Below are 22321 nucleotides of genomic sequence, written 5' to 3' on the forward strand. Positions count from 1 at the left end.
TATGTTTTATCCTTAAAAAAAGAAACTTGTAACCTAATGTATTTATAGTCAAACTTTTATTTCCAATTGCAAAGTGTTTCAAAGATAAAAGATTAGCGTTTAACAATATTTTTTTAAAATACATGTTAAACATTTCAAACCTTTAAATGTTTCTTTTTCCGGAGTTGCGAAACCTCTTTTAATAAGCATATAAAATATAAATATTGTGTTCAGAAAGAACAAGTAAATAATTTGATAACATAATATTACCTCCTCGATTTTGAAGGTACAAGATTTCCAATTAAGAAACTTAAAAGCAAGAATGAATATCAGAATATGTATGTTCAGTGTATTATTATACATGTATTCGACCGGTCGATAATGACATTATATGTTATTGAATCCAAGTTCAATGGGAGAATTTGTGGTGACAAAATCTGCATTTAAAACATGTACGAAATACTACATTTTATTTTTCTGTATTAATGTTGAAGGTGACAGATGTATGGTCAAATGTTTCATCCCCTCTGTCACCCTAACCATCTTGGTTGTCCTTAAAAAAAGAAAAATAAAATGGGGTATTACTAATACCAGCCCGACATTGCACAACATAACAAAAGTTAATTTATTCGACAAAACAAGCAATCAACTATTTTAAAAAAAAAAAAAAAACTCAATCACATAAATTTTATAGACATGTTCTTTTTGGTCTATCTTATATCTCAACTTTTTCTTTTAATATAATCAGTTGCCACACGTAGATCCGACTAATTTAAATTTATGTTGGCGTATGAGTGTTAAAGAGAAAAGCGCTTCACATTAGAGGTTTCTTTATTTTAATATTTATATTCGAGACCTCTAGTTAAATCTAAAAGGATTCCATCCATATGTCCCATACCAGCTAAAATATAATGAGTCAGGCATACTCAAGCGCCTTAACTGTATAGGTGTGGGCAAAGATCACCTTTTTAGTTCTGGACCGAAACTATTTATATTTGATAGCCGCAAAATTTTATAAAATTTGAATATTTTTATATATATATATATATATTTCGATTATTATTTTGAGAGCAGTTATACAATGTCATTTTTCCCGTACGTGAAGTATTTTTCATAAGTACTTTCTTTTTCTTCCCTACCCTCAACCAAAAAAATAAATATTGCGAGTTCAAACTAGACAAAGGCCTATTAATTGAATTTTCTTCTCATATTAACTTAAAATTCAAAAAATTAAATGTACATTTCCATATATTTAACAGAAAAAATAGAGGAATTTCTAGGGACAATGACACAAAGAGATGACTCAAATTGGAAGTCGAGTTGTATTATAAGAGCACGGCGTTTTACGTGAAAAAAGAGTAAAATGCTCCCATTCGGAATCTTTCTGCTAAATTTACAATTTCCAAAAAGTCAGCTTCACTGCTAGTCCCAATCATTCTAGAGAGAAGAAGAAGAAGAAGAACAAGAGTGAGAGAGGTCTAGAGCCTTTCAAACTCTTTTTTCTTCTCCTTTTTTTTTTTATAAAAAAAGCTTCTTTTTTCTTAGCCCATTTTTCTTCTCTTTTCGCCGCCATGGACGGAGGCGCCGGCACTCAAGTCAACACCACCCGTGGCGGCGATGAACCAGTCGGAGTTCAGATCCAGCAGAGTCGGAGGTTGCCGGATTTCCTTCAGAGTGTAAACTTGAAGTACGTTAAATTAGGCTACCATTACTTGATCTCTAATTTATTGACTCTTTGTTTGATTCCTGTAATGGCTGTGATTTTAATTGAAGCTTCACAAATGAATCCTGATGATATTCGTCAGTTATGGCTACATTTGAAGTATAATCTAGTCTTTGTTATTATTTGTTCGGCGGTTTTAGTTTTCGGATCCACGGTTTACATCATGACCCGGCCGCGCCCGGTTTATTTGGTTGATTACTCTTGTTATAAAGCTCCTGATGAACTCAAGGCTCCTTATGAACGGTTCATGCAGCACTCGCGGCTCACCGGTGATTTCGATGAGTCTTCGCTTGAGTTTCAGCGGAAGATTCTAGAACGTTCTGGCCTCGGAGACGAGACCTATGTTCCCGAGGCCATGCATTATCTTCCCCCACAGCCTTCTATGCAGGCTGCCAGGGGAGAAGCTGAGCAAGTTATGTTTGGTGCACTGGATAATTTGTTTGCTAATACCTCTGTGAAACCTAAGGATATAGGTGTACTTGTTGTAAATTGTAGTTTGTTCAATCCGACGCCATCGCTTTCGGCTATGATTGTGAACAAGTATAAGTTGAGAGGTAATATAAGGAGTTTTAACCTGGGAGGTATGGGTTGTAGTGCTGGTGTGATTGCGGTTGATCTTGCTAAGGACATGTTGCAAGTGCACAGGAATACCTATGCTGTTGTTGTTAGTACTGAGAATATTACTCAGAATTGGTATTTTGGGAATAAGAAGTCCATGTTGATACCAAATTGTTTGTTTAGAGTCGGGGGTGCAGCTGTTCTGCTGTCTAACAAGTCTGTGGATAGAAGAAGAGCAAAATATAAGCTTGTTCATGTTGTTAGGACACATCGTGGGGCTGATGATAAGGCGTTTCGTTGTGTTTACCAAGAACAGGATGATGCTGGGAAAACTGGGGTATCTTTATCGAAAGATCTCATGGCAATCGCTGGTGGAGCACTTAAGACGAATATCACTACCTTGGGTCCTCTTGTTCTACCCATCAGCGAGCAGCTTCTGTTCTTTGCTACTCTGATAATTAAGAAAATATGCAATAAGCATGTGAAGCCTTATATTCCAGATTTCAAGTTGGCTTTTGATCATTTCTGCATACATGCTGGTGGAAGAGCCGTTATTGACGAGCTAGAAAAGAATTTGCAGCTGACGCAGGTTCATGTTGAGGCATCTCGAATGACACTGCACCGCTTTGGAAATACTTCGTCCAGCTCCATCTGGTATGAACTGGCGTATACAGAGGCCAAAGGAAGAATGCGGAAAGGTAACAAAGTTTGGCAGATTGCATTTGGAAGTGGTTTTAAATGTAATAGTGCTGTTTGGCAGGCATTACGAAATGTAAAGCCTTCTCAGAAGGGTCCCTGGGAAGATTGTATTGACAGGTATCCTGTAAAAGTAGTCTCATAGCACGGCAGAAATCATGATTATGCAGTTCAAGGTTATTAGTAGATGCTTCAGTGGCCATGTCCTCGCAAGTTACATGTACTTCATGGCGCCTCTTTGCTTGAAGCTGACGGATGGTCTGCTTCCAACTTTCCCATTTTCCTCTCAATTCATGAATCAAGTATCAGTTTTTCTTTCCCTTTTTCTTTCTTGGTTAGGGCCTAGTGCTACTTTGTGTTGTATCATTTCAACTTTTACTCGTATCTTGATATATGTAGTGAGTGCTATTCTGATAGTAAAGTCAACTTGTCTCAGTGAACATCTCTTCATGATTGAATTTGTGAGTAGGGACTCAAGTTACTAATAGGTCTCACTTATTTCTCACTGTGAGCCAAATGATTCCATAAATGGCATCCAATGTTCATCGTTTATTATTCATCTATTTCATAAATTTCATCATCCTCAAGAGTTTAGTCCAGTAAGTCCTAAGACAGCGTGCAGTTTATCTTGGTTAACCTGGCCTTAGGTGAGATATGAGGCTTGTGATTATGTATCTGACAAGGATTACAGGAACAAGGTTGTTCTAAAGACTTTTTCAGTATTGCCTGGTTGTGAAAGTTGTGTTAGCAATACTAGCAAAATGCTTGGGCATAATTAAGGGGGGTTGTTCGAATTTGGACTGTTAGTTACTGAGTTTTTAGGACCTGGGAACATTGTATTGAAATATTTGTAAACAACAGTTACAATTTTGTCCTGCACGTACGTACATGTACAATTTTTTCATTAAATTTTGTACCCACGGGTTTCTATGTGGAAGCTTCGCCTCGCCTCTAGTTTTGCTGGTTGTTCATTTGCTGTCTTACTATAGTAAGGCTGGGAACCTAATTTGGATGCAACGATATTGATTCATTTTCTGCATGTGGGAAGATTCGTTGAGGGAGGGGACATTTTTATGTGGATGGATTGTAACGATTGTTGAAAAGCTTGGATTCCTTGCTTAATGAGGTAGCAGTGACAGAAGTAGATTCGTCCAAGTTTCTTTGCATAAAGGTCCTCTTAGTTATTCTTCGCTCGAAATTTCTTTGCTCGTGCATTTGATTCATGTAGAATGAGCGTCTGAAGGATTAACAATTACTCTTTCATTTTGTCAATGCTTCATTTTCGGTAGTATTTCAAAAGGAAATACTAACACTTTTTAAACTTTTTGTTTTACCCTTTAATGACATGCTCTTATAGTCATATTATAGCATATGTTTAAACTATAAGTTCAAATAATACTTATGGTATGTGCCAATAATCTTTTTTAAAAAAAAAATCGTGTCCAGTCAAATACTGTCAATAAAATGAATAGACGAGGGTACTTATTTTCTATCCATAATTGCTTTGAGTAGTAAGCAATTATGAGTTCATGACTCAATGTAGATGAAATCATCTCATGGGGTAATGTGATTGCAAATGGTTATAAGCTTGTAATTTCACATTATCTTATGACAATTGCAAACCGCACATAGATTTTTAGAACTCGTGGCCTGCCCCCACTTTAATTTCTCTGTCTGGTTATAGAAGAATGGGAAATCCAAAATTGGCTTTCTATATCCTAAAAGGGCAGAAAATTCAGGATGGTGTTTCTCAGACATTCTTTCTAGAGCCACATACACACACAAAAAGGAAAAGAGAATTCATGGGGCCGCTTAACTTTCGAAAAGTATCACAGTTTCGTTATTTAGTCTTTTGGCTTTTCAATTCTAATAATGGTTTGGAATAAATAACTATGCTGGTACTGTTGATTGCATTTGGCGCTTATGAATCGAGAAGGACAATTTGGAAAAAGAAAAAAACAACAGCGTCAACAAGGCAAAGCAAGTAGGTTTCGTGTTTTATTATTTCATTACCTAATCTTAGTTTCTGACGACTTATTGCCAAGGGATTTTGAATATATCATCATGAAAACGACTGGTAAACAGCAGACAAACGTGGAAAACTCCTGAATTAAAATTATATGAGGAAGGATAAATGTGTCCTTCAATCTATATGGAAAAACTATAGTGTTCTTTTTTCTGTTTAATTATCTGGTATCTAGAATCCGCATCCACTCCTAACTAATACAAATTTGTGATGCGTAAGACCATTTAAGGGAGAAGGCTTCTTGTCAAGAATTTTTTCATTTTTAGGACTCAAAACGAAACCACTAATTAACAGGGACGGATATCGCTATGCCAAGTAAGAAGTGTAGAACAATAAGGGATCGTTTGGTTCGTGGACAAGGTTATCCTGTGATTATAATCTTGGGATTAATAATACCGGAATTATTTAGTGCTATATACTTCGTTTGGTACACTGGATAAAAAATGGAATATACAATATATAATCCAAAATATGTGTGTGTTTTAAAGCTGGATAAATTTTTGTTTCCAGTCTTAACCTTGAATATTTTAGTGGCTTAGAAAATCCTTCACTACACATGTAAACTAGAATCAAGATGATAACAGTGCATATTAGGATGACAAAGTGAAGCCTCAACACTAGCTGTGCACGGGAAATCAAGTCCTCAAAAATGCAGAATCTGATTAAGCCTCAGAAAGGTTGCAGTGGAAAGGGAAGAAGGATAATCTGATCATTTTATAACTTTATCCCAGGATAACTAATCCCACCTAGGAGGTGGGATAATTTAATCCCAATTTGTGATATAATTTTATACCGGGTTTAATTAATAACTCAAACCAAACATGGTTAAATTTAATCCCAAAATACCACTGTATCCCACCTTATCCCATGAACCCAACGACCCCTTAGTTCATAAGGACCACCGTTGTATAACCCATTCATCAACGGATGCCGCTTCCCAGATTGGGTAAATATATAAACCTATAGCTGTAAAAGTAGGAATAATGGCACCGGAAATACTATTGTTTCCGTAAAGTAGAGACCCTGAAACAGGTTCACGAATACCATCAATGTCTACTGGGGGAGCAGCAATGAAGGCAATATCGTATGTTACCGACGGGTTCAATTGAACCCATAACTTTCAACGTGGAGTAAAAATTTATATGTAAAAATTCATTAAAATTGCAAAAATAGTAGATATGAACTCATAACTTTAAAAATATATTAAAAATATAATGAGTTCAATGCACAAAAACTTTAAAAGTTTAATCCATATGATTTAAATCCTTAATCCGCCTCTGCCAATTAAATATAGATGAATCTTATTAATCCAACCATATCCTTTGGTGATAGTATGAAAGAATTCAGTCTAAGAAAAAGAGTAACATAATTTTAGAACAGTCAAAGCATCTTATTTTTAGTGTGAAATTCTATTATGGAATAAAATTAACCACTAAAACTCATAGATTTGTATTGTTTAAAGTATTTCTGATTTTCTTTTTCGGGAAAATCATAGATGATTAGTGGCAGCATCTCATATGGTAAAAAAAAAAAAAAGGCCCTGGAAAAGAGCAATACAAGTTCAAAGAAACAGCAACCACAAACTTTTTCACATACATACATTAGGACAAAAGCTTATCAGGAAAAAAGTTAGATTACAAATACACCTGAATTGAAGGATAAATTTTCCTTTTTTGCACATTATTTAAATCGAATGAAATAATCACCCTTATAATATACAAAAAAAAAAGAATCATACCAATAAATTACAGCTGCAGCAACAAGCAAACAAGAAATACGGCAAAAGAAAACAATTCTTAAAGGGCTGATAAGCTCAAGTTGAAATGCACACAAGCTTTTCCTATACATGTCCAAAAATAGAAACTTTTGCACAAAGGAAATATATATTGTGACAAAAAGAACCAAGGAGAAACAAGGGAGTAAAAAGAACAGTGAGAAAATAAAGATTCTTCATCTGAAGGAAAACTGAATCTCCTCCAGAGTTCTCCCTTTCGTCTCCGGTACCCAAATTGCCACGAACGCCACGGTGAAAGCACACATAACCATGTAAATGGTGAAGGTTCCTGATAAAATATGTACATACATTAAGGGGTCGTTTGGTTGAAGATAAGTTATGTTGGGATTAGTTATCCTAGTATTATTTTTTATAGACTGTTTGGTATGTTGTATTAATCCTGGGATTGTCAATTTTACTGGTTTACCCTGCGATTACTATTCCACCCTTGGGCGGAATAAGTTATCTCCGTACTATTTTTAATCCTGGGATAACATATCCCAGGATTAGTAACCAAACAAGGGATAAGCTTGTACTAAATTTTTATTCCAGAATTATTTTTGCTTATCCATCATACCAAGCGACCCCTGAGTCAGTTCAGGTCTACCAATATGATCATGTTCTAAAAGTCCATATGAAAATGCCGAAGCTTTTCAATACACGTATTCATAATGGGGGAATCGTATCATGCTACGCGGACCAAAATGCCTATACATGTCCGTGGCCACATAGCAGAGATGGATGTTATACTAATACGCATACAAAGAGGTACATGTGGTGTAAGCTGGAGAGAAAGATATACCTCCACTGCTCCAAGCCATAAGCAGCGGTGCAGTCACTGTTATTACCCACGAAAACAACCAGTTGGCTAATGTTGCTGTACTTCCAGCGAGGCCTTTGATCTTGACCGGAAGAATCTAAAATAACAGATGCACGTAATAAGTTAAATATATATATATTAACAACGTAAAGGCAAGCACGAAAATTTCCATCAACAGTCGTCCATGTCATTCCAGATCAGTATCCTAGATAATTGGACCGACTTCAATTGCTCAGAAATTGTCTAGTACAACAGACTATATAGTTCTCAGAAGCGGGTACTATGAGAACTCAATACCAAGCTGAAATTTAGCGTTACAAGATAAATGAAAAAATAAGTACCTCAGACATTATAAGCCATGGAATCGGGCCCATTCCGAGTGAGAACGAAATAATCATGAGCTGAAACGAGAAGTTGGTTAGAAAAATGAAAATATGTTACTTTAAGTATGTCTTTTAAAGAGAGAATGACGTCCACATCGAGAAGGGTACGTACCACCACCCCTACTACTGATAATATTCCCAATACGCCATAGAGGGTGGAGTCCTCAGATACAAAACCCTGATCAAATACAAAAGATAACAAACGATGAGAAAGATGATAAGTGCAGTTCAAGTTTCATTTCTTCACGCAAAAAGCAACTTATTCCACAAAATTACCTTCAGATAGAAGGAAACGGCAACAATTAGGAGACTAACAGCCATTCCAGTAGATGAGACCTACAAAAAGAATTTCCCGTGTAATTTAACAAAAGCTAGAAAACTATGCATATAAGTTATGACTTTTATAAAACTTACAATTAATAAAAGTCTACGTCCAGTTTTATCTACCAGCCATGTTGCAACTGCAGTGGCAACAACCTACATGAATAATATGACGGAGTGATTAAATTTGACTGCAGAAAAGCAATGCAAGCAAGCGCTACACATAAATAGAAAACTTTCCGTTCCTTTCTGAATAATATGCATACTTGGAAATTAAATAAGAGAGACAAAAATATTTAGAAGCCGGACCTGAATAGCACCAACACCAAAAGTTGCAGCATTACTTGAAGAAATACCTGTCAAATTGAGGCAGCTAAATTAGAGACTTATATCACATAAAAAAAGTTGTAGACCATAAGAGATGTAAATAAATGAAGGACCGGCGTACGAGGTAAAAGGTCGATCTTAGTCAATTAGTTTATTTCAAGGGTACTCATGAGGTATTATCTAGCACAATTCAGTTTTGCCAGCAGCGAATCATGTCAAAGAAATAGATGATACGCGGCAGACATAACATGACACTTCTTTTTGAGGAGGCAAATGCTACAGCTACTTCCATATTTAACAGATGACAATACAATTGTTTGTTTAATGATATCTACGTACCAGCAGATAGGAAAATGTTGCTGGAATAGAATATCACACCATTGATTCCTCCTAACTGCTGCAGGATAAGTAGCACAATTCCTACCTAAAGGTGAAACATTAAAAAGATTGATAAACACAGGGGCATAGAACAAAGAAACTTCAATGACAGCATAAGACGTCAAAAATACCATGAGAGGTAACCAATATCTTCTTTGTTTGAGATCTGCAAAACGCATTGTTGTTCTTCGGCTTGTTGATGCTACAGACCTCTACACACACAAAAAAAAAACACTATACTATTAAATACAAATTTAGCAACAAGTTCTATATGGAATTGCATGTGTAGCAATAACATTTTTTCAGAGAACTAGTATAGCAAAACTTCTTTATATGATAATTTACCTTAATTTCATTTACTTCATTGGTAATGTCAGCATCAAACCCTCGAAGAACTTGTAATGAAGTTTCAAAATCTTCTGTTAAACCCATTTTGGCCTATGTTTCACACAGAAATTCAAATGAGGCAAACAGCAACTAAAGCCTCAAAGGAATCATGCAAAATATATATATATAATGGAGCTCACCAACCACCGAGGAGATTCGGGGATGAAAAATAGTCCAGGTATCAGTGCTAGGCAAGGCAATGTTCCTATAAGAGAAATTAGTATTTAGTTCAAGCGTAATTGAACAATTCCATAGGTCTCTGTGGCTCTGCCCGGTCATATGCCAGCTCATTAAAAGATAATGTGACTTCATAACTGTACAACGTAGCATTAACAAGAGGTTTCAAGAGGAATGATCATTACCAAGAACAGCAAGCACCCTCCAATTAACAAAAAGTCCCAGTAAATAGGCCAACATGATCCCAATTGTAACAGAGAGCTACATCAAGATAGAAAAGACGCATGTGATTAATTTATCACGCGTAAGAACTTTTCTTTAAAGGAAAGTAAGTGACTAACTCAGCGAACCTGGTTAACAGACCCTAGACCCCCTCTTAAATTTTGAGGTGCTATCTCGGCAATATATACAGGAACCTAAAAAAAATCAAAAGGCAGGAAGCTAAAGCATTAAGTTTTGACAATGTCGGTATGTTAAATGACTGTAACTAGAAAAGATTTAAGAAACTTAATAGTACCACATAGGAGATTATTCCGACACCAAAGCCTTCCAACAATCTTCCCATGTACAGAAAGGAAGGATCCTGAACCATATCGGAAGGGCAAATAAATGGGAGATACAAGCACATACATGTCAATATAGGTTATCGAGGCATCATATCATACACTTTGAGTAGAATGTCTTACTTTGGCAAATGAGATGGAAAGCCAACCAATGATATTAGGTAAAGCAGCTATCATTAAGGACTGCAGTAGGACAAAAAAGGAGTTGAGAATCCACTTGAGCAATAAAGGGAAATACACAGAAATATAGTAAATAAAAAACAAGAATCTTATTTGATGCAATAATCTCTTACCCCTTTTCGCCCAATGTATTCCGAAATTTGACCACTAGATATTGCACCAACCATAGCACCCACATTTGATAAAGAACCGAACACAGAGAACTGAAAAGATCAACTTTAGTCAACAATAGCTCTAAACAAACCGAATTAAAATAGAAAGCAAGAATGGCTTTTCCGGACCTCAGAAACAGTGAGCTTCAGATCTTTCATAATTGCAGTTTGCGTAGGCGAAGAGTAGCCACACTTCAAATACAACAAAAACAACAATTGATCAACTAGAGACACATATGCAAATATCCATTGCAACAACATAAATCAGGTAGGCCAACCAAGCAAGTGCAGGCACAAAAAGGAAATTTCAACTCCAGAAATTCAGGTTCTAAAAATGACATAATAAGCTGTAATCTATAAAGATGCAACCTTTAACCTATTGTGATCCTTTGACCACAAGAAAAGTAACATCTTCCACCAAATTTGAGGATTGTCATTGTATATTAGGAAGGTAAACAAACACGTCGCAAATGTTAAATAGTGTCATCATCTCATCTAAGAACTTAAACTGCCGGAGAGAGCACATTTTTATTTACTTAATCATGTCTTTAACAACACAATCAAAGACAAGAATTTGAATGAGAGAACTATGAGTAATTAGAATGACATAGCAAATTGTAATACCAATAAGGCAATAAAGATGCAACCTTTCACCCAAATTGTAATTCCACTACACAATAAAAGAAGCTAAAGAAGTCATTTTCATTCAAAAATTTAATCTTTTTGCATCATACTGGAAGTTTCAAATAGTATAAAAAACAAAGTAAAGAACTTGAATAAGAAAGAGTTGAGAGATTAGAAATGTCAATACAGTAAAACCAAACTGAATTGGGCCCAAAGCAACGATGAGAACACAAGCAAGAACAGAGATAGAGCTATCTCTGATAACTTGAGAAGAGCCCATCAAACTGGATTGCCTTGAGCCCATACGATACCAACTTCCAGTATGTAAAAATGGCTTCCTCAGATCTCCTCCTCCTCTCCCATCTTCATTATTCTCTTCTGAACTCATTTTTAAGTCAACCCCTTTACAATTCTTGAATCCTTGAACTATTAGATCAAGAATAAGGAAATTGTTTGATATTTAGACAACAAAAGAAAGGGTGATAGAATTTATGTTGATGTTAATTGTTTTCAGACAAAGAAAGAGGGAATTAAACAGCTATAATTGAAGAGATTCGGAAGATAGAATGAAAATAGTTATGACTATGACAACAGTAGCTAAATTAAGAAAGTAAAGTACATTACTGTAGACAGTGGCTGTAATGTACTTGGCATAACAAGGGTACCAGGTCGGGTGTCAAACCGGTCGCGAAAAAATCTATTCATATTTAATATATAAATATGGATAAAAATAAATTAATCGGCGGATAATATTGATATTTGTATTATTCATGACTTCTTGAATATGATCATTTTTGATCTTTTAGGAGAATTAATAGTTTCTCTAACTTGGAAAACCCCAATTTAAAGTGTTATAAATATAAAAATTAAATTCATTATTTATTCCCTGTTTGTCCATTTTCTAAGTGATTTATTATCCAATTAATTTTTTAATAGATAATCGTTTTCTTTTATTCACTTTGCCATTACTGGTCCCGGGTAAAACTTTTGGTCTATCTTTTTTCTTTCTTTTTTGTCTTTGTCCTGTTCGTTTCTCATGTGTTTAACGTGGACTTGCTATGGTCCATGGGCGTCTTTGTCAAATAAACTTCTTCTGTATCATTTCATATGAAAGTAAAAGGCAGCCCCATATACTAAATTTTCCTTATTTATAGGGTTCGAAAAAGGGCAGAATCACAGAGGCAGTAGTAATAATGTGTGAAAATTGGGAATTATGTGAGTATAATATGATTTTTAATGATTTGAATTCAATAAATTATCTAAAAATTTAAATACTGATATATGCCACCCCAAGTGGGTGTTCCCAATTCAGCCTCCAGAGGAAGTGATTTTTTGCTGCAAAATTTAAACAAGTACGCCGCTGAACAAATCTGCGGTAGTGTTACCAACAAAAATCTGATTAAAATGTAACTACTGTGTTATTACATGTCGATTACAGTGATAATATAAGAAAACTCAGCCTGTTGATTTGCACAACACAAATCCTTAAGGGTTGTTTGGTTCAGTTTTGGAATATTCCATGGGATTATAATTCTGCAATCCCATGAGATTATCTATCCCATCTCATATATAAGATAGCTAATACCACTATTTTGAATATAAGTTTTATACTGATATTAACTAATACCTACAATCAAACATGAGATATTTATAATATTATATTTTTTATTATGATTAATATTCTTATCTCGGTAGTCAAATTGACCCCTTAATGTAGTATTTCTGCAATAGAAATTTAGGCATTGAATTCCTACTATGAAACGCATTCACACCACCTTCTTCGTTTTTCCAACTTACCGATGATTTTTTTTTTTTCAAAATATAGCACTCTCATTTTAATTATATATTAGCTGACCTAGCTTATGCTAATATAATAACACATCAAACATGACCCTTTTTAAATATGCAAATACTTTCAAATCTAAGTAGCAAGAGAGAGAAATAATTACACAGGATATGAAGAAAAAGACGAATAGGAGTAAAAAGATTAATCTATGCTTTGCTGATATAATAATGCAATGAAAAAAATACATCAACGCGGCGCTCAATGGCCTATCAAGAAAAGAACAAAGAGAAAATTTAGATAACTCAAACACTAATAATTAATTCGTATAATTCTACAAGCTTATCCAGAAATGTAGGCCATTATAACATTAGAAAAATAATTGAGACGACTTGGTGGGAGGACTACTAGTTGTAGTTTACGTAGAAGAAGAAGAAGAAAAAACATAAGAAAAAAATCTACTTACAAGTATAATATGACATGGATAGATCATAGATATACACGCTATGCATTTGTAGTTACTATGTTCGATTCAAGTTATAGACATAAATAATATAAAACATTTACTTATAGTAAGTCAAATTCACTCCGAATATATTGATTCTAAATCTCGATATGTTTTCAAATTTAAAAAAAAAAGGAAAAAGAGAAATTTATTTAACACTTGCCAGAGCCTCGGTTAGGCTAGAGAAGGAAGAAAACAACTATAATACCCCAATATTTTTGTTTACCCGGAAAATGGATAGAGTTGAATTTGTACGTAGTTCTAAGGGTATGTGGTATAACTTGACACAAATCGTAAAGAGTAAGTAGAAATATCGAATATTGACTATGAAGAAAAGATACAAACCGAGTTGAAAGGAAGATGATTTATGAACAAGCTAAAAAGGATAATCTCTTAATATGAGAATGTCTCAATAGTATTTGAGTTACAATATATTGATAACGTGATCCCCTTACAGAAATAATAGCCCTCCCTCTTATAGTGGAGGGATCCTACTTTAGATATCATAAAAAATACATAGTGGGAAACCCATGATAAATTAGTTTTTCCCTAATTTTCGCTGAGATTATCTCTCTTAGTGCGACTTTAACAGCTTTTGTCTCTTGGCTCGATCTTAATTGGACTCGGTATTGGTTGGTTTCCAGGTTTAGAGCTCGATGCGGGTTTGAGCTCGATACCGACTCGGGGCCCTGTATTGATTCGGGCTCGGAGTCGGCTGGTCTCTGGCTCTGAAACTTGATAATATCGCTTCTCATCATAGCTCGATTTGGACTCGAGCTCGATAATGAAGTCGAGCTCGGTATTTAATCTGACCCCGAAACTCGAAGCTCATTCGTGCCTTCTTCAAATCTCACCTCGATATTATGAAGACGCTCTTCGACCCGTCTTCACCGATCGTACGAAGATTGAAAACGATTTTAACCGTATACAGATAGTCCCCTCGTTTCTCGGGAAGGATGTGGCGAGAAACGATATGATTTTTCAACGGCTCGATAATATATACATTAACGTTTGCATCGAGCCCGACTATGACGTACGTGATAGTTGTCCCGTCGGTTCAGTTTACCAAGGCATTACATGCGTGTCAGGCACTGGTCGGCCACTGCTGATATTGAATCGCCGTTGCTCAATCTATAAATAGCCCCCTTTTTACCATTTACTACTTTTACGCCTCCAACTTCCAAAATTTTCTAAGCTCTTTCTCGTAACTTCTGAGTTCATCTGTAAGTCTGTGATTTTTCTGCAAATATCTTTCTTCTGTGATTTTCACTGCAAAATCTTTCTTCAAAACACCACATTTTGTCATCTCCTTCCATTTTCCATCTCTAAATCAAAAATGGCGAAAACATCTAAAATCGTTCCTCAAAAAGAAAAAGCTTCTACTTCACAGCCTGCCGTCGATAAAATACCGGTGGAGCCAAGGCCTGAGGAGTGTGTTCCCGGGGCGTGTGTTCTTACCTCCGATTTTAAGATCGACAAAGGCTCGTCGGTTTTCGGTCGATACGAGCCAATATCAAGGTATATGTGCTCGATAACCGAGGGGCATCTCGAACATATATGGAGATATTGCAACTGGAAGAACAAAGAAGTGGTAATCCCGGCTTCCGAGGAAGATATTACTACCCATATGAAAGGATTTTTAAGTATGTATACCTACTCTTTCACGTTAGGCAACCTCGACCATGTTGTCATCGATTTTTGTCGTCAATACATAATAACCCTAGGCAAATCCATCATTCTTTTTGGCGGATCGTTATTCTGATATGCTTCTTTTTGAACAAAATCGAGGGGATGCCTTTCACCCTCGACCATCTTATTAGATTGTACAGCCCCCGCCTCTTTCGAGGCGGGTTAATAAAACTCCAGCGCCGGGCTATCAATGTGCTATTCTCGAGCATCGATGAGGACAATGATCAAGGCCGGATGGGTAGGTTCGTTCGAGTGAAGACTTTGGAACTAATTCTGGCCGAGAACATGCCATTTCCGGAGGAATGGAACATGAAGCATAAGTATACTTCTGTTGTTATCTCCTGTTGTTTTTCCCCTTCATTTCTTTCTCGTCGATATCCCCTTTTGCGATGCAGCGGTTCATTGGATACCCGGTGCAATTCCTAACCTTAAGAGCTGGGTACGGGACCTAGCTTCGACCTCTACATATGCCGAGCGCTCGTGGGGTGATTTGTCAAAAGGTCGATGGGAGGCCAAAAATTATGGTAAGCTTTTATTTTTAAGTCTTTGATAGTCCGACCGAAATGTTTTTCATATACTTAACCAATTTTCTAGTGTGTAGGCCTGGGCAAAGATGCGGTTTTGAGGCCCCCGTCTGGTGAGGAAGAGACGCCGGCCCAGGTCCCGAAATCGACGAAGGACCATAAGAGGAAAAGGGCCTCTACTTTCGAGGATCCATATTACGACCCAAACCGATGGGCCGCGATGGGGATCCGGTACCTTACTCAACTGAGTAATAACATAACGTATCTTTTTGTATCATACTATCATAGATAACTGAGTCGGAGAGGCTGCCGTGAGATAGGTAGAATACAACATGTAATACCAACTTATACATAAGACATATGGAGCTCTAAGACCAAAATAACCACTCGTACACTGAACATAGGCCGACAAAGCCATACAATCTTTTACGTACATGATATATGTCTACAAAACTCTAAGAATACATAATTGTCATAAAGGTCGGGACAGAGCCCCGCCATACCAAACAATATACGTCTAAATCATACTGACCAAACAAGCAACTCCGAAGCAAATGGAGCGCACCAACATCTTCCGCTGAGCTGATAGCCTACTTGGAGGACTCTCGATCTGTCTATCGGGACCTGCGGGCATGAAACACAGCATCTCCGGGCAAAAGGGACATCAGTACAAATAATGTACCGAGTATATAAGGAATGAAAATCAGTAAATGATAGATATGAGAGAAACATATAGTAAAAGACTCGACATGTACGTCTGCATAGCTCTGTGAATCATTTTATTTTTATAATATAATGCATATGCGTATAAATGTCATATCATGCATAGGTATATGTGTTTATAACATCATCAATCCTCTGAGGGCATCCCATCATATTATTTCGGCCACTGTGGGCAAATCATCAACGTATACCAGCTGATCAGGTGGTGGTGCATATATAATGCCATATCCTTTTCCTGTATCCCATATACATATAATATACATATATATACCCGTATATAATGTCATCTGGTCATGGGTCAATGTACATGTATAAATGAATGCAATGCATGAGAAGTACGTCAATAAAATCTCTCGGAACATCATACGATCATTGTGCCTCTGATTAATGTCATAAAATAAACTTATCAACTTATGTATTTTCTGAGACCCATGAACAGATGATAGAATAATAAGACACATGAGGAATCAAGAATATAGACACCCCTAGTATTTCTATGAATAGAGTCATTTATGAAAGTTGCGCGTATTTTTCTCATTTCATTTGTATCATTTGGATCATGCCAAAAGAAAGAAGGGATAGCCTTAACATACCTGAACCGGTTCTCTTGACAATCCCTCTAACACACGTTTTTTACAAAGAACACGTAATGACGGATCGAATTAGAGAAAAATCCGTATAATATTCTTGAGAAAGATTGTACAGTACTCCCGTAAAATCGCGATTTCACGCTGCTACATTTTCATACGAATTGTTGAGCTTCAATTTATTACTTTTGGTGAAGATTTCATATAAACTCTTTGTTTTGAGCTTTCAGCCGTTAGTAAGCAAGCATAAGCATAAGCATAAGCTAAGCATATGGGAAAGTCACTTAAAATTGGGGTTTTGTGGGCCCACTCTTGTGGATGACTTGGTGAGCCATTTTTCTAAATATGCCACATAGTATACAAATCAAAGAGTCACTTAACACCCCATTAGACTTGCTGCCACGTTGGGCCTTTTAGGCTTTATCCAAAATCTTAATTAATTATTCACTAATTCCTTAATTAACTAATTAATCTCCCATGAACCAATAATAATTAACCAATTACCCACATAATCAAGAATTATCTCAAGTTACTCAAAATACTACTCACTTTTAACACACTTTATACATCTTGATATCATGATCATGTGGTACCTTGTATGGCACTAGTACATAATTACGGGGTATTATAGCTCGAACCGCGCTAAGTTAAGTCGGTGAGTCCCCATCAGTTTGGTATAAATAGAAAGTCCTTAGGACTTTTATACTTTTCGAACCTAAAACTTTCACCACATTAAAGCACTGTTCATCTCCATCTTCTTTGACTGTCAATCTCATTTCATATAAATCAAGAATCCATTTTCCTCTACAATTTCACAACTGGTATGCTCAAATCTTTGCATTGATTTTATCTCTTTCTTTTCTTTTCTTCTAGTTTTAATTTTTCTTTTTAGTTAAGGTTTAATACATGCCACAATCTCAAAATCATGCTTAATTGATGCTTAAATTCATGTGGGTAATTATTTTACATGCCTAATGGGGGATAGGGTTATTAACTAGGCATGTTAATTGCATTAATTTTTGCACTTAGTGAAAACCCTAGGTTTCAAATGTGCCAGTGCCCGTTTTGTTTAAACTTCGCAGACCGCGGTCCATTTTACGCGGTCCACATTCTTTAATTTGTGAGAGCTGAGTATGGTTGCATGTTCGCGGACGCGGTAATTTTTTCGTGGTCCGCATTTGAACTTATGCGGCTGCGTCCAAAATTCATGGTTCGCGCTCATGAGTTACAGAGAGTTTGGCAATTTCTTCCGCGGCCACGTCCATTTTTACGCGGTCCGCATTTGATCTTTTGCAGCCGCGTCCCAAATTCCGCGGTCCGCAGAAGACCATGATTAGAGAGTTGGTAGTCTGAGTCCAACCTCCTCGTGGCCGCGCCCATTTTTACGCGGTCCGCGATGGCTCTTCCGCGGCCGCGCCTATTTTTTCACGGTCCGCGGTGCACTATTTTGGGAAGCACTGTTTCATTTCATCTGCATTTCTTTAAGGATTCATTGAACCAAAATACTAATGATCTTTCACTAATTGTGTATGCAGATAATGGTGTGATCTCGTGGTGGTCCCCACAAATCAAAAGGGAGGGGAGAATCCTCCCGAGGCTGAGGCAAAGGGAAGCAGACTGCACCCTTAGTACCTCAGAAGATTATTAGCAAAAAGGCCCCACCTATGAGACCTCAGGCTGACTCCTCAGACACTAGTGAATACCTCATTTCCTGGGAGATTTTCGAGGGAGAATCTGCATAACAACCTGAGGCTCAATCTCAAACTTTCCGTCTCGTCAATCAACCCACCTCCCTATCTGAGTCGTCTGATGGCTCAGAAGGATGTAGTGAGACTTCAGCACCATCTCCCCCACCTGCTGCAACTCCAGCCTCAACAGCTGCTCTTATTGATATTGATGATGAAGAAGAGGTTCCGGATGACAGGAGAGGAGGTGATACCCATGAGAGGGGTTGATTAGATCAAGAAAGCCGACAGTATGGCAAGATAGGTTCGTGAGTTAGAAGGCCTACCACAAATTCCGGGAATGATGGCCACAAAGGTCGCTCACCCTTGAGCGACATTTCATAAAAAGAGACCTTCTCCCTCACAACCCGAATGTGAAGAGATAATTTGATGAAAGAGTGGGGTGGAAATTCTTCACTAGCAAGTTGCCGGAAGCAAATGAGTACCTAGTCAAGGAATTATATGCCAATATTGCCCACATAAAAAAGGGTACCTATGTGACTAAGGTACGAAATAAGAAGATCCGGTTCGATGGCAAAACTTTGAATACATATGTCGGATTTGATAATGTAGACGCTGCTCTATACATACAGAAGTTGGCATTAGATGAAGCAGCCCATCCATAGGTAGCAGAGGTGATAGCCATACCTGGGACAACACCGGCCTGGCTTACACCGGGAGTCTCAATTGCCAGAAACACCCTTAGCTTTGTAGCCAAAGGGTGGTGCACCTTCGTCTGCAGCCGCCTTGATCCGTGCCAGCATGACAGTGACATTCCATTCTCCCGGTCGATCCTCATAGCGTCCATCATGGCAGGGTACCCAATAAATGTGGGGAACCTCACGGCCCAGAACATATCTAAGGCAACCGGGAAGGAAGAAAGGTCCTACCCTTACCCCAATTTCATCACTATGTACCTAGAGGACCAGGGGGTTGAGGGGAGACACTTTGACACGAAGGTGAAGCCGAAAAGGCCCTTCTCTTGGTATAGCCTTCATGGAGCAGACAACCCGAAGTCTAAAGGAAAAGCCACTACGTCCACTGGCCAGTCTGAAGAGCCAAGGGTAGTGGCCACTGGTTCCGAGCCTTCCACAACGGAGGGTTCTTCGGCTGCTATGCTACCTCCCTCATCCGGGCCATCTGTCACAGCCCCATTATTTATGCCCTCATCTTCCGCATATCCTCAGACTTCACTGCGGGTCTCTCAGATGCTATCCAATATCAACAATTGGTTGCAGGCAGCTACATCAAAGCTGTCTGTCTTATCCAGTGCAGTCGCAGCACAGGCAGCCCCAACATAGCTTCAGGTAAGTGGAAGATTCATTGAAGGAGCTTCTGGACAACCAGAAGAAGCTCCTGGACAACCAAAAGAAAATCCTGGAGACATTAGATACTCATGGGAAGGTGATCAAGGAGCTGGGCAAGCAGTTCAAAAGGATGAAGAAGACTCAAGTTTCAAAAGAGTTAGTGGAGCTGCTGAAGAAGGAGGTAGAGAAGTTCACTTCTACCGGAGATATTCCACTGGACCTGCTTATGGAGGAGACTGGCCCTGCATCACAGACAACACAGGCATTAGAGCAGGAGGCTGACAGAGAGCCGGTGAGAGGGTTTGCGATGCCCCAGTCAGAGGACCTGGAGATACAGTTAGAGGACCCGAAGGGAGTTGATGATCTTATGTAGTCTGAGGTCCCCACTAGTGAGCCTGACCCCATGTAGACAGAGACCACATAGGGAGTTTTCTTTTCTCTCTATCCCTTCCCTAATCTTATTTTTGCTTTTAGCATTAAGGACAATACTATCTTTTATTTTTTATTTTTTTTTATTTTTTTTTTGGGGGGGGGGGGTCTTATTTTGATTTGATGACTGGCATGTAATAATTATGATACTATTTTTCTTTATTTTTACTTATCGTTATTTTCACTTTCGTTATTTTTCACTTTTGGTATGTATATAACTTTATCATTCCATGTATATATTCATCTCTACTTTGTATATATTCGGTTCACTCCATTATTGTACATATTCATTTTACTTTCCGTACTTTACTTTATAACTTCTTTTGTATTTTTCCTTAATAGCTTAGCTTCTTATTTCCTTTAGTAGCTTCTTTTTGAGTTTTTAGATTCTTTTCACATTGTTTGCGTGATCAATAAGCCTTTGGTTTTCTTAGTGCCACGGTTCTTTTCAAAGATGGATATTGTGTGAACCGGGTGGCTCTTCCCAACGATGGATGATGTGACAACCCACTTAAGGGATTGAGTCTGTTTTTCTTTTTGCTCTGATATGTAGTAGTAATGAATAAAAGTGTCTCAAGCAGGCTTCACTTGGTACTAACACATTTACCTTCGACCTCATGGTTAGAAACAAGTTGATTGACAAAGAATAGCTCTAGTTGTGACCTTTAGACTCTTGAGTTGATTAAAACTATCATCAAGTGGTTTCTTTGAGCCATCTGTGATATTCAATCTTAGCTAGGGTTGTTGTGGGCCCTCGACTCTATTCTCTTTAACAATCCATTAGCTTGATAGAGAGGTGAGGTATTGAATTGCAAGTCCAAGTCCCGTGCCAATAAGTCTAGAACTTGCCCTGAATGTTTGTCTTGGCGAAATTCTAAGTGTAGCTCTATTTGAGAAGTGATTGTAGGCTCTACTTGGTCCCATTTGAACTGTGAATGCTTCCGTAGCCTACCAATATGATATCCCTAGTCAACCTCTTTGAGCCTAAGCCTTTTTTCATTTAATAGCCACATTACAAGCCTTCGCCCGTTTTATAATGACCCTCTCTGGCACCCAATCTTTCCTTAGCATTCATGATGAGCAATTAGAAAAAGCATAAGTTTGGGGGAGAGACGAGGAATTTCAAAGTGATAAAAGGTACAAAGAACAAAAAGAATTGATGAAAAGGAAAGGCAAAGAAAAGGATAAAGAGTTAAAAGGAAATATGTCAAAAAGAAAGAAAAGGTTAAAGGGATTCAAAGAAAACAATGTTGAAAGGCATGGAATGATGAGAAAAGGAGAAAAATGATTGTCATGAACAAGAAAGAGTGACAATGTGTCTCTCTAGTTTTCCCGAGGAAGAAGAAAATGACTCAAAGAGTCAAGAAAGTATGAACCGAAATGAGAAAATAGAGTGCTTAAGGAAAGATGAAACCATCATAGTTCATTATGTCCTACCTTGATCCAAAAAGCCTTCATTACATCCCGCTAAAGCCCTATATGATTTCAAGTTGAGTGAGCTTATATTAGTGGTGATTTACATAAGGGACAAGCTTATAGTACTTAGAGCCGGACTTGTACCATTCTTTTGAGAGTGATGAGCGCACTTCTTTACAATCCTTGTTTTGAGTGTCACATTCTATAAAGTGAGATTTGCTCATGGAGAGTAGAGGAGGTGGAGTTTGGGATCCACAATGACCTACATGAGAAAGCGAGCTTCCTTGATGAATTGAGTCAACTACTGATGCTTTTGTATCACATTAAAACTATGGAACTCAAAAAGTCATAGCATCATGTTGTTGATAATGCATTTGTGTTGAGGATCATTGTTACTCCCAATTGATGCTTGATGAAGTCACCTTAGGACAACTGAAATTTTCATTTATTTTTCTTGTGGAGGTGGGAATTACCTTGTTTGCTTGAGGACAAGCAAAAACTTAAGTTTAGGGGAGTTGATAAGCAGGGATTTTAGCCTATTATTTGCTCTCTTTTACGTAAGTTTT

At 37.4% G+C, this 22321-nt stretch overlaps 2 protein-coding genes across 2 annotated transcripts; one reads left to right on the top strand and one right to left on the bottom strand.

Moving 5' to 3' along the window:
* The first annotated feature begins 1320 nt into the window (after nucleotides 1-1320).
* Nucleotides 1321-3454, top strand: LOC104117673 (3-ketoacyl-CoA synthase 4). Its single transcript, XM_009628745.4, has one exon. It carries the CDS (start codon nucleotides 1551-1553, stop codon nucleotides 3099-3101), a length of 1551 nt encoding a protein of 516 aa, XP_009627040.1. The 5' UTR covers nucleotides 1321-1550; the 3' UTR covers nucleotides 3102-3454.
* A 3179-nt stretch (nucleotides 3455-6633) lies between these two features.
* On the bottom strand, nucleotides 6634-11610 carry LOC104117674 (sugar transporter ERD6-like 6). The gene is made up of 18 exons (XM_009628747.4): nucleotides 11256-11610; nucleotides 10574-10636; nucleotides 10406-10495; nucleotides 10236-10295; nucleotides 10067-10132; nucleotides 9900-9965; nucleotides 9735-9810; nucleotides 9513-9577; nucleotides 9331-9423; nucleotides 9117-9197; nucleotides 8947-9031; nucleotides 8590-8636; nucleotides 8374-8436; nucleotides 8236-8295; nucleotides 8072-8137; nucleotides 7918-7977; nucleotides 7559-7673; nucleotides 6634-7045 (listed from the first exon to the last, which is right to left on the bottom strand). The coding sequence occupies exons 1-18, from the start codon at nucleotides 11454-11456 to the stop codon at nucleotides 6933-6935; spliced, it is 1470 nt and encodes a 489-aa protein (XP_009627042.1). The 5' UTR covers nucleotides 11457-11610; the 3' UTR covers nucleotides 6634-6932.
* Between the last annotated feature and the right edge of the window lie 10711 nt (nucleotides 11611-22321).

Source organism: Nicotiana tomentosiformis, chromosome 4 (genome assembly GCF_000390325.3).
Source record: "Nicotiana tomentosiformis chromosome 4, ASM39032v3, whole genome shotgun sequence".
Lineage (NCBI taxonomy): Eukaryota > Viridiplantae > Streptophyta > Magnoliopsida > Solanales > Solanaceae > Nicotiana > Nicotiana tomentosiformis.